This window comes from Periplaneta americana, chromosome 3, assembly GCF_040183065.1.
Source record: "Periplaneta americana isolate PAMFEO1 chromosome 3, P.americana_PAMFEO1_priV1, whole genome shotgun sequence".
Classification (NCBI taxonomy): Eukaryota; Metazoa; Arthropoda; class Insecta; order Blattodea; family Blattidae; genus Periplaneta; species Periplaneta americana.
The window spans coordinates 68,911,482-68,924,631 of NC_091119.1; the positions used below are offsets into that span (position 1 = coordinate 68,911,482).

The window sequence follows — 13,150 nt, forward strand, 5'->3', positions numbered from 1 at the left end:
TTCTGGTAGCAAGACTGGGCAAACCATTTGCTTTGTTGCCCAGCCAGCAGTAGTGCTAAACGCTTCAATTGAATTTTCTGATTGGATGCTAGTGAGAAAGCCCGTTTACAAGATATATCTTGTAGGCAACAGAAAGCCACGATGGCGATGTTATAAGTCGTTTGTATGTTTGTTATTTAATTACGGAAATAAATGAAAATTTCATCAGAAAAGCTAATATTTTATTTATACTACAGAGTGAATCAAAAGTTTGGAACCACATAAATATCTTTCATATGCTTGATTTTTGATCACTATTGGTGTTACCAGTATTTGTAAGACCAAATGCTCTACCAGTGACACATTCGATTCTAGCCCTCAGCTATCTCAAAAGTAGCCATTTTGAATGCAACTTTCAAATTTTAAATGGAAAGGGGTCATGTAGGTACTCAAAATCATGTGAAATGTTCTGAGAAAAACAATGGTGCAATCTGTTTTGAGATATCTTTAATCGTTTTCAAGTTAAAGATAACTGTCATAATGACACAAACATTAGTTACTCCATCTACAGATATTTTGTAACATGGTACGGTACTAAGGAGGATTTGGAAAAGGTGCTTTTATGCAATTATGGTAATTAATTTTTCCTGCTTTACTGTTTGGTTAACCTGTCAGAATTTCAATGCATTGTTGTGATTATTTGAAGCTTTTCTATAACAAATTTCTTGATTTTCGTGATGACATTATCGAAAGAGGAAAGAATTGATATCATTCTTCATTCTGGTAGGTTAAGCCACAGAAATGTTGCAGCAGACTGCACAGTTCTCTGGACATTGGATTGGTCGACGTGGACCAGTAGAATGGCCGGCCAAGTCTTCAGATTTAACACCCCTTGATTATTTCGTTTGGGGTTACATAAAAAGCTTGATATATGAAGAGAAAATTGAAAATGTGGACAGAACATTTTGTAGCATTTCCGGGGTGACCTTAGCACAGGCTTCAATGATACTGTTCTTTATATGTTCCACATCCTCAATTTTCTCTTCATCCTGTGCAAATAATAATTGCAGTAAGTGCAATAGCTCCCATTTAAACCAACTTCTTTGGAAATCAGTTGCATGCAATCGATTGTCTGGTGTAATAGAGCTCTTACTGGCTTTCATACGATACCTCTGACAATATAACTTTTATTGCCCTTCCCCATCCATAAGAATACAATAATTGAGGACAGGTTAATATTTATAATGTAGAATTTTCGATAAATCTGTTTGAGCTACATATGCTCATCTAATAATGAAGTGATATCTCTGGAGTTCGGTGTTCGATATGGAGTTTATACAAGTCACCATTACTCAAACTGTGAAGAAATGCATTGCTGCCCCCAAATGGCGAACGAGTAATTCAAAATCAAGTGACCAAACATAACCAACCGGCTGTCCAACTTTATTTAATATACAGTAGTTAAAATTATCATAAAATGGTTGTTGATTCTAATCCAGATACAGTTATAATGGTTCAATCATTCGCAGAAATCTGAGTCAAATACAGGAATTAAAGCCGCTTGAGTGTACTCTACTGGCAACACGGATTTACTAAAGCAAATAGCGTAAATTCATATTCCGTTACTACATTAAATAAAACGCTCCAATCCAAGCGTGCTTGACTAATAATCCAATAAACCGAGTTTACAGGCCTATGTCACTGTTACTTGACCTCTTTCTCTGGACGTGTGTGTGTGTGTGTGTGTCTGTGTGTGTGTGTGTGTGTGTGTGTGTGTGTGTGTGTGTGTGTGTGTGTGTGTGTCGGAGACTCAGCTCCGACGCATGAACTGATGCAACTTAATTTGGAAGACCGCATATTATAAAACTCGTTATGTATTAATAAACATACAAAAGTATATGCGAGATACAAGGTATGTAAAACTAAGCGGCAGTGTAGTGCAGTATAAGAGACGTGCTGCAAAAACTATGCTGTCTATAAAATGTATACGACAAGTAAAATTAGGTAGGTATACATAAGGTGCATGTGTAGTACAATGGCTATGCATATCGAGTATAGTATACAGCATAAACCGTAAGTAGTCATTAATTTCAGAGTAGCCTATTATTAATACAATTTTGCACGTTTTTGCTTCCTTTTCGAGAAAAAATTGTTTAATATGAACATTTCATAGGATGCTTTGGGAATATGAACAAGGTGAGTGGATTAGGTCTAAGATGGTTATGGGAGGAAATTGGAGTAATGGATTTAAATGTAATTTGTAAAATCGTAAAAGAGAGGTGTAATGAAACTACGAGATAGGAATTATATCAAAATAACAAGGAATTAAGAATATTAAGTAACTATAAGGACATTAAAACGTCATGGGAACAAGGAGAATATGTCAGAATAAATAATAAGAAAGTGAGGATGGGCTCAGCTTGGTGGAGATTAGGAATATGGAAATTGAAAAACAGGAGGGGTACCATAGAGAAGGATATCTGCCCCCTTTGCGGCATGGGAGAAGATGCGTTCCATATATTATTAGAATGTCAAGAAACAGACAATACAAGGAAAAAGTGGATAAATAATAAATTTCTGAATATGAATAGATATGTAGCATATAAGAAAATATGTAATACATCTAATATAAGAGAGTTAAATAAATTGGGCAAATTTTTAATGATAGTGAAGATGAAATGGGAAGAGAAAGTTAAAAGTAATGGTATATTAAATTGATCTTGTAGTGTGTATGTATGTATGTGTGTGTGTTTTTTTTGTTTTGTTTTTGTTTCTTCTTTTTGGTTATGAGACTTGACATAGGTGATTAAAATTGTAAAGCAAGGCAGACCTGGAGTAATACAAAATTGTAACAGGTCTGTCTTACAGAAATATGATGGATGAATAAATATATCATATCATATCATATCATATCATATATCATATCATATCATATCATATATCATATCATATATCATATCATATCATATATTATATATCATATCATATATTATATATCATATCATATATCATATCATATCATATCATATCATATCATATCATATCATATCATATCATATCATATCATATCATATCATATCATATCATATCATATCATATCATATCATATCATAATTCCCAATATGTTCAGTCAGTTTAATAGAGCAATGTATTATGGTAACAAATGATTAAAAGAATTTTAGTTTTGTCCTTTAAATGTGCAGAAATTTAATCCGAACAAATGTAAGTTAACTTTTCGTTCTGCAAAGGAATTTTACAATATTACATTACTTCTGTTAAAATGTCTGGATATTCAAAGGACAAAACTACAATTATTTTAATCATTTGTTACCATAATACACTGCTCTCTTAAACTGATTGAGCATATTGCGAATTAAATCAATGGCTTTCCCAAAATACGCTACGTTCCATACAAAAAATATTTCTTTTTCTCGAAAAAGAAGCAAAATCGAACAAAATTGTATTCAACTTTTTTATCTGAAATATCTCAAAGAAAATACGACGAAATTAATGACATTACTTACGATTCATTCTGCATAAATGTAGGGTTATATTTACTTACGTAAGTATGTAAAATTATATAAGTAAAAGTGTAAGAAGTTGTACACTACGTAATTACAAATTTCACACAAAGTAACAAGAATCTGAGCCCGAGTTTTAGCCCTGATCACACATATATATATATATATATATATATATATATATATATATATATATATATATATATAATCAGATTGGTCATTTCCAAGTTAAAAAATGGCAACACATGAAAGAGAACAACCACTAGGATCTCCACTGTGGAAAATGAATTTTTTTTATAACGACCGCTAGATGGAATAATATAGGGTGCGGCAGTGGGATATGACGGTTTTTATAGCCCTGTCGTGGGACACGCAGGACGAATTAAAAGAAAACACATATACTGGACGTAATCCAGTACAGTGCAATTTATTAATGTCTGATTACTTATTAAAAACTACATTTCGTAAGTAGCCTCCACGGTAACGAATACATTCCTGCAATTTGCTATGAAAGTTCTTCATAACTCGCCTCAATAAAACAGGTTCGATGGCACTAATTTCGTTCCTTATGTTTTGTTTCAGCTGGATGATGGTGCAAGGCTTGTTGCGATACAGCCTACTTTTGAGATAACCCCATAGGAAGTAATCAGCTGCAGTCAGGTCAGGAGATCTTGGCGGCCAGGCTATGTCTACAAATCGCTAAATTATTCGTCCTGGAAACATGTTTCGCAGACAGTTCATTGAACCATGAGCAGTGTGCGCTGATTACTCCCTATGGGTTATTTAAAAAGTAGGCTGTATCGCAACAAGCCTCGCGCTATCATCCAGCTGAAACAAAACATAAGAAACGAAATTAGTGCCACCGAACCTGTTTTGTTGGGGCGAGTTATGCAGAACTTTATAGCAGATTGCAGGAATGTATTCGTTGCAGTGAAGGCTACTTAAGAAATGCAGTTTTTAAAAAGTAATCAGACATTAATAAATTGTATCGTACTAGATTACTTCCAGTGTATGTGTTTTCTTTTAATTCGTCCTGAGTGTCCCACAACACGGCTATAAAAATCGTCATATCCCATTGCCGCACCCTATAGCTGCAAGCCATTACTCCAGGCAATTACATTCTTTTGCAGTCGCTAGATGAGAGCATAGTGAAATTTATAAAAAGTTGCCTTGGAAGTGCATTAAGCTAATCAATATATTATATTATGTGATCAGTGGTTTCAGTTAGAAAACTTATACAGCATCGCAGAACTTAAGTTTCGTTGACGATCCATCGATACGAGTTGAAAATCGTGACTGCAATAATGAGGGTTATGGTAGTATATGTTAGTATGTTAGGAAGATGTGGAAGTGGATGTGGGAGTGAAGATGATTAACTGATGATTACCTTCACGATGTCGACGATGGCGATGACTATACGATGATAGTTAACATCCAACAAAGATTAAGAATATCAAAGATGATGTTCGGAAAGAGATTGTAGTTTGTTAAGTGGTACTTACGGACAAACAGCGAAAAATGTGTGACATTAAACATCGGGAAATTTTGCTGTTTATATGTAATGGAACATTCTTACGTACATGTTCACTTACGTCTTAAAACAAGGCAGTGCAAAAATTTATACCTGTGAAATTAAAATGCATGTACATTAATTACATCGTTGTGAACCTCTTCTTCTAACAACATTGATAACAAGGCAATCCAATAGTCATTGCTTCTTTATTTCCAAAGACACGTTCAAAAAGGGTAGCTATACGAAAAATGCTGGAGTGCCTTCGATTCTTATTATGTCTCAGCCTACAAAGATTATGGAATATAAGAAGTAAGAGAATTATATAGGGCTACCACAATTTCATTTGTCTATTGTGAACATAAATTTTAAATTTAAAACAGTCTTTCCTTTAAAAGTTATCACCAGACTTCGGCCTAGGCACACAGAGTAACCAGTATGAAGTTTAGAGTACATGGAGTATAAACGACGTCATGACCCGTGTGGAGGGGTGACTGCAACAGCACAGGTGGGTCCGTAATATGCATTACTGTTGTGTGTATTAGTGCTTGGCTGCGGCACGTGTAACAGGCTTCGGCGTAGGGACACCTGATTGAAGGTTACAACTCACGTTAATATTTTAATGGTAGACATTTATTGTCTACGTAGGAATGTACTGTATATACTGCATCTCTACAGAATGAAATGTACTTTGTGCCGTACTGTGACGGACTGTTTACATGTTGAGACACGAAGTAACGGCGCGCTTCATCTCCCACTCCACTCGACCATCACAACACTATTGTCCGTGTGTTCTGAACATCATGCGTTTCTGTGCCCAGGACCGAAGCCTGGTTATCACACAAAATTGATTTCCTTGATCTCAAAAATACTTTGACAATTTCTTTGATAGATATTTGCAATTATTTTAAGGTAGAGAACAAAAGCAACTATACCAGTAGTGGTAATGATTATTCATTGATGTATACGACTACGAGTTATCATTTTTTTGTTATTAATTTATCAGTTCTATAAGACTTTTGTGCTACATTTTCAATTACATTTATTATTTTTGATTTATTTTTAATCTGATTGAATGTCAACTATTTTTTACATTTTTTTTTCTTTGCGATCATCCATTTTTGAATGGAAAAGTCGGCACGGAAATGGACTAATCTTATGAAAATCGTAGCACATTTATGCAAAATTTTTCTAAAGTAATAATTACCTACTTATGATCAATCTAAATACACAGTGTTCCGCTTAGAGAGATCGAGAAATAAATGCTCACTACTTAAAACCAGATGAAGATATCGTTGTGATTTACATATGACAAGATAAAGAAACTGTCCGAGTTTACGCAACGAAGTCTGAAAACATCTGCATGCGTAACTTTCGTTTGTTTGTTGCTAAACAAGCCTGGCGCCATTTTGTAGGAGAACACGCCATGGTCAACATGTGGACACCACAATAGAAAGTTCAGTGTGTGCTATGGATACTAGAAGAAAAATCTGTTAGGCGAGTACTACGCCGTGTTCGTCGTACATGGATAAGTGGATCGGAAGACGAGGACCCATTGCCTGGCCAATCAGGTCACCCAATCTGACCGCCTTGGACCTTTTTTCTGAGGCTTTGTGAAGGATGCTATGTACCAAAAAGGCAGAGCTAACACTTTGGAGGAACTGAGACAACGTACCACAAATGCAGCTGCGCTAGTGACTCCACAAATGCTACAGAACACTAGAGGGAAGGCTGAATACCGTCGTTTAGATGTCTGCAGGGTAACTCAAGAGGCACACATCGAGTTGCATTTAGCATTCTCCGAACTCGGAGAATTTTTACATTAAGTTATGTAAAATGTTATGTTCATAAACCATTATTTACACTTGAAATTATCACTTATTTCTCGATCCCTCTAAGGGGGACACGGTGTATTACCTAGCATAAAAAGTAGGTGCAAATAAAGCGTGTAGATTATTCTGCTCGCTCTATCCAGATCATTTTGGGGACTTAATTCTTCGTAACGGAAATGCATACTAAAGTGCCAATTGGGTGACGAAAATTATAAAAAAATAATAACAGGAAGAAAAAATAGGTACTATACATTATGTTATTCGCTTTTTAGAGAGACAAATTTTAATGTTAGGCCTATATACGTTCAGTACAATTTACATTAATTTTGGTTTTCACTTACATTTACCTAAATGTGGCTAAGGATAGCTACTATGAACACGGTTGTTGAAACAAAAAAGCAGTAAATAGTTTCAGCAGATATCAGCAGATATGACGATTGGAATAATGAAAATATTCGACGCTGAGAACATAGAGATAAAATTATCTTAGTGTTATTACTGGAAAATATGTACCGGTAATTAAAATATATGACTTTCGGATATCCAGTAATTTTCTGCGTCTACATTAATCAAGATTCCGTCAACCTCGCTGGCCACAGCGATAATGATCAAGCATTTGCACGGCCCTGTTTTAAGCTGAAGACATGAGCGTGATATGCAAAGCTATGCAATGAAGCTTGGTCGTGCACGAGTGCGATGAGGTACTTACGCCCAGGCGGCCTCGTGTGGTGGCTCAGCGGCGGCAGGTGGTTACTCGAGGATCGCGTCATGACGTGGGACGTCGTCGAATTCGTTGATCCGTCGCTCAGTGGACTGGTTGAACGACCTACATCGCGCTTTTTGGAGGATCCTGTAAACAGAGAAATACAAGCGAATGTACTAAATTGCACACAACATGAATCACGGTTTGCAGCTAGAGTTAGATCTTAAGGTGAAAGAAACAAATGAATTTTCTTGACCTTTATTCCACTACAGACAATAGTTCATACAAATGACCAGTTCTTAAAAGAAAGAATGATTTTCAAATAATGGCCCAGAAACTAAATAAACTTCTGTAAAAATAATTTGAAACATCCAAATAAAAACGCCAGAATATATATGAGTAAATATAAACATTTATAATAGACCAATATTTCACCCACTTCTTTGGTATTATTATCCTATATATTACTAGATAATGGTCCGAGAATAGGCCTATATCCTTCCCCCCTAGGAACTTTTGAGTAAAGTATTTTTTACATGTATGTATTGGAATCGTGGTCTCATTCTGAAGAACTTCCATTGCCATTAAGAGAATCTTCCAGAAGGAGAGAAATTAAACAATAAAAAAGCTGCCAACACGAAACATAAGACACAAGAAAGATCCAAAAATAGCCTAAAATCTCCGAGTAGCATTTTCCCTGGAATATTGAAACACAAGTGCTTCACTAGGCTCTCCGTGATCATTTACGTTTCCCCTCTTTCTAGCCCTGTAGACCTCGTAATACTGGAATTGCAATAGACAGAGAAGATGGTGAGTTCCTCACGTGTTAATATAAGTAGCATTTTATTTAACGATGCTTTCAACTAGAGCTTAAGTAAAGTCAAAATTCATACTAGCCAACAAATTTTACCTAGAGCCCTCTATCAGGGACTGGGTTTACGTTTCCTCTCTTTCTAGCCCTGTAGACCTCGTAATACTGGAATTGCAAAAGTCAGAGAAGATGGTGAGTTCCTCACGTGTTAATATAAGTAGTATTGTATTTAACGATGCTTTCAACTAGAGCTTAAATAAAGTCAAAATTCATACTAGCGAGAAATAACCAACAAATTTTACCTACAGCCCTCTATAAGGGACTGGGTTTCTTTACCTGCTTTAAATTTATAACACGCAACACTCTTTCTCGGAGGAAGTCATGCTAAGATGTTATAGCCATTTAAAATCCATTTTACTGTATTGAGTCTGAACTCACGAACCTAGGATAACTACGGTAGCCACTAAACCGCCGAGGAAGCATTTCACAAGCATTCAACTATAGTACAACACACAGTTAATAAAATACACTAATCAAGTTAATTATTACTTATAACTTAACGCCAATCTGCAAACACTATAGCGTAGGTTGTGACTTTGCTTGTGTTAAATCATGTTAAATAGATTACAAGATTAATATCAGAACGTAGCATTTTACGCTGTTATCGCTGTTATTAAAAACAAATGTTTATGTATTATTGTCAGCTAAGTTTTCGTAGTTCATTTTACTTATTTACCAGTGCGAAAACTTTCAAGGAATTTCGGACCGTATAATATGGAGAGTTTCCTTGCAATATTTAAACTGACAGGAAATTAAGAATTGATACCAACTACTACAGCGTAGAACAGTTTTTGGATCCATAAGTGTCTTTTTTTTTTTCCTTCTAAAATTAGGTCAGCAACACATCCCGACAGAAGCAACACACAGTTCTTGCACACCGGAGGACAATGCAGTTTTAGATGGTTACTTGAGCTCCGATGACGTGATTGCATAAGTGAGCATCAATCAACATTGTCAGTCGTCAAGATTCTATTAGAGACCTCTCACGTCTGAATCGGCTGTCATCTCAGCTCATAATGTCACACTTATATAATGTAGGTATGCACAAATATGTACTTATCAGATTTGCGTCCCAGGAAAACACGTTTTGTTAGATGATCGTCAATGTGTGGGTATTTGTAAGTGTCTGATATTTTTCCTAACTTCTACATGTCCTTCGATGTGACATTCCGGTTCTATTCTGATTAGTGTGTGTAGAATTCTTTTTCTCTCACACTAAAAGTCCGTCCCTGGAAGACTAATGAAGTTTTTCTGGAGTCAGAATGGACTGAGCAGTTCGCTCCCAGGGCCGGCTATCCTGATTTGGATTATTCTCGGTTCCCCAGGTCTCTTCAGAAGAATGCTAGATACAGTTCAAATTGTAAGGGCCACGTCTCGCTTCCTTCCCAACCCTGCAATTCTTAACAATTTCTTAAGTCATTTTCTCATCTCTCGCGACAGCTCGGTTATTTTTCCAGACGTATCGCAACTGGCTGAGTGTTCTCTGTCTAGAGGAAACAGCATTAGAGGCAAATGCTGAAAAGTAGAGACGCCTAACAAATAGAACTTATACGAGTACTATACATCAATATATCAATCAATCTGTCTGTCTGCCTGCCTTCCTGCTTATCCATCCATTCATTCATCCACCCACCCACTCATCCATCCATCTATTTGTTTATAAATTTATACTTATAGTTGAATTGCTGGATATGATGTATAATGCAGGACACATCGTCCCCGAAATATTAGACTTCTGTTCACCCTACGGACAGTGAAAGATGTCATCTGTCTTCATATTTAGACGAGCAATACATAACTTCATTTCCATAAGTAAGTGTTGTTGAAGAAAATAAACCATGAACAAGCAAATTCAACAGTACGTGATGAACTGAATTTTTGTAAAATGCGTAAACCAATGGCTACCAAATACCATGAAATGGTGACGTAATATAAATACAACCCGCACACCACTACCACCTTCTACACAACTGAAGAATTATTTTTGCTTTGAATTGAATAAATTATTCTACTTAATTTGGAAGTACAATTTTATATAGCTCATCTAAATTATGTTTTATATTGACTTAATCTGTTTACTATATATTCTATATTTTTTTAGCTTAACTGATGAATTGCATGTGCTGTAAATTTAATAGCAGTCTGTATAGTTCAACTGATGAATTGTTTAAGCTTACAAATTGAATTAATCTACCCGATATGAATCGTACAATTTTGTATAGCTTAACGAAAATATGTTTGTAGATTGAATTAATTTATTTACTATGTATTGTATATGTTTGTATAGCTTGGCTGATGAATTGTAGGCCTATATGCTTTTAAAATGAATAGTAGTCTGTATAGCTCTACTGATGAATTGTATATACTATAAATTGAATAGTAGTCTGTATAGCTCAACTGATGAATTATTTATGATTATAAATTGAATTAATCTACTTGATATGAATTGTACAAAATTGTATAGCTTAACGAATGTATGCTTGTAAATTGAATTAATCTGTTTACTTTGTATTGTACATGTCTGTATAGTTTGACTTATGAATTGTATAGGCTATGCTTTAAATTGAATAGTAATCTGTATAGCTCTATTGATGAATTGTTTATGTTTGTAATTTAAAGTAATTTGCATGATATGTATTATCAATTTCTGTATATCTCAACTGATTGAATTGTTTATGCCTTTAAATTGAATTAACTTACTTGCTATGTATTATATTTTATAGCTCAACTGATGAATAATCGTTTGAGTTTGTAAATTTAATAATCTGATTGGCTATGTACTGTATATTTTTAGCAGAGCCATCAATGTAGCTCAGTCGGCAGAGTCGCTGGCCTGCTGATCCGGAGCTGCGCTCGGGCTTGGGTTGGATCCCCCCATTCGGTGTGATTGATTGGTTTCTTCCGAGGTTTTCCCCAGCCGTGGGACTGATGCCGGATGGTCTATGGCGAGTCCTCGGCCTCACTTCACTTCACCCCGTTTGGTCTCATTACCTGGTTGGGTTTTTTTTTTTTCCGAGATTTTCCCCAAACATAAGGCAAATGTCAGGTAATCTTCTGGCGAATCCTCGGTCTCACCCCAGCTCACTATATCTTGCCAAACAATTGTAGAAAATTGCAAAATTATGAAATTGTAAAAATTGAAAAAAATGTAAAAATTGTAAAAATAATTGTAAAAGTGTAATTGTAATCTTGTAAAATTTTGACTTGTTCCACATTTTAAAGCTTCATTGCCAATGTAAGATCTATGGAATATAATAAATGAAATGAAAAATGAAAAAATAGAGAGGAGTGGAGTGGGTATAATTCAGGTATTGCAGTGAATGACAGTGCAGAAGAGGTAAGAAGAGGCAGGGCCGTGTGTCGCGATACAGCTTTTGGCGACCACTGGCATGGACTGTATATTGAGGGATATGCATCGCTTTTATGAAACTAATTTCATTTATGTAATTGAGTTGCGTAACTCCCTGCAAATACTACAGTAGTATTGTGGCTTGCGACTCACAATAGAATTGTTATCGAACACAGTTCCTGATTCCTGTTGACGCGGCCAAAAAACTTCAGAACTTTGTAACATATGGATCGATACAGCAGGCCATGTCGCTTTAAGGAATGAATCATCAACAAGCAAGTAGTTATACTGTTGCGTACTTTCGGCGAATGATGAAGTGAAGGAAGTCCACGAATAGAATAGGAGGACTAAAATACAGTACTTCGGAAAACCACAAACCGCCTTCCAAAACAAATCCGGCAGATTACACTGGATACAAACAGTGATTCAGTAGACAGTCACTGTTGTACTTGGAACACAAACATCCACTGACACATTCTGTTAGAAGAACAGACGAATAAACTATCGTTCAAGTATACCTATGTAGGATTTAATTAAAAACTGAGACTTAAATCCGTGAGGCGACAGCCCATACAGGGCCAAGGCCGACCAGGTGGCTGATGATCTCATGTCCACATGTCTCAGCAAAGGTGAACGATCATCCAACCAGAACGGAGGTATCGTGTGGTTAGCACGATGTTCCATACTATGCTGAATGGGCGCCGGTCCCATACACTGGCCGAAATTTCATGAGAAAATTTCTTCCCCCATGAGGACTCGAACAAGCGCGCATTCCTTTAACGCGAGTTCAGGTATGATGCCACGACTCACGGCGCAGGCGCTGGATTATGAAGTTTAATACAGAGCATAAATTAACAATCAAGTCGAGAAAAATACTGTGCAAGACTGAGAGACGAAGAACTGCAAATTAATTCGTTTCGAAACAATGTATCAAATAGCCAGACCTAATAAAATATTCACAAGAAACAAGTTTCAAGTCTAATCCACCAACAATGCTGTGGGTTGTTCGCAATACTTTTCAACATCTTCATAAATTCATAAATGAAATGTTAAAATAACGAAAATCAATCATTAAATTTGAAATAAAATTGCCCGAAAATAATATTTTTTAAAGATTACTCGAATACGATCAATGTTCGGTTACAAAACCAGAGGCCGTACTTTTGATAGGGCTACAAAATTATAAAAATATATTACAGTAGAAGGAAAATAAAAATATTATAATCATATAATGTGGACCAACATAAAACGACAGCGTATTGTGGATGAAATAGAACAAAGGACTATCTTAGAAGGTTAGACAGTGCAAGGCGTCATTAAATTCTTGCTGACATCATGAAATTTACTCTATACAAAGTGTGACTGTCAAATATCTGATACGTAAT

General features: G+C 35.7%; 1 protein-coding gene across 5 annotated transcripts in view; it reads right to left on the reverse strand.

The window, feature by feature from the left end:
• The window catches only part of LOC138696140 (restin homolog), a 921,493-nt gene that overhangs the window by 313,861 nt on the left and 594,482 nt on the right, over positions 1-13,150 (reverse strand). For all 5 annotated transcript variants that reach the window (XM_069820696.1, XM_069820698.1, XM_069820695.1 and 2 more), the window contains exon 8: positions 7,552-7,692. In XM_069820696.1, the coding sequence (XP_069676797.1) occupies positions 7,552-7,692 (141 nt within the window). The remainder of the gene's footprint in view (positions 1-7,551; positions 7,693-13,150) is intronic.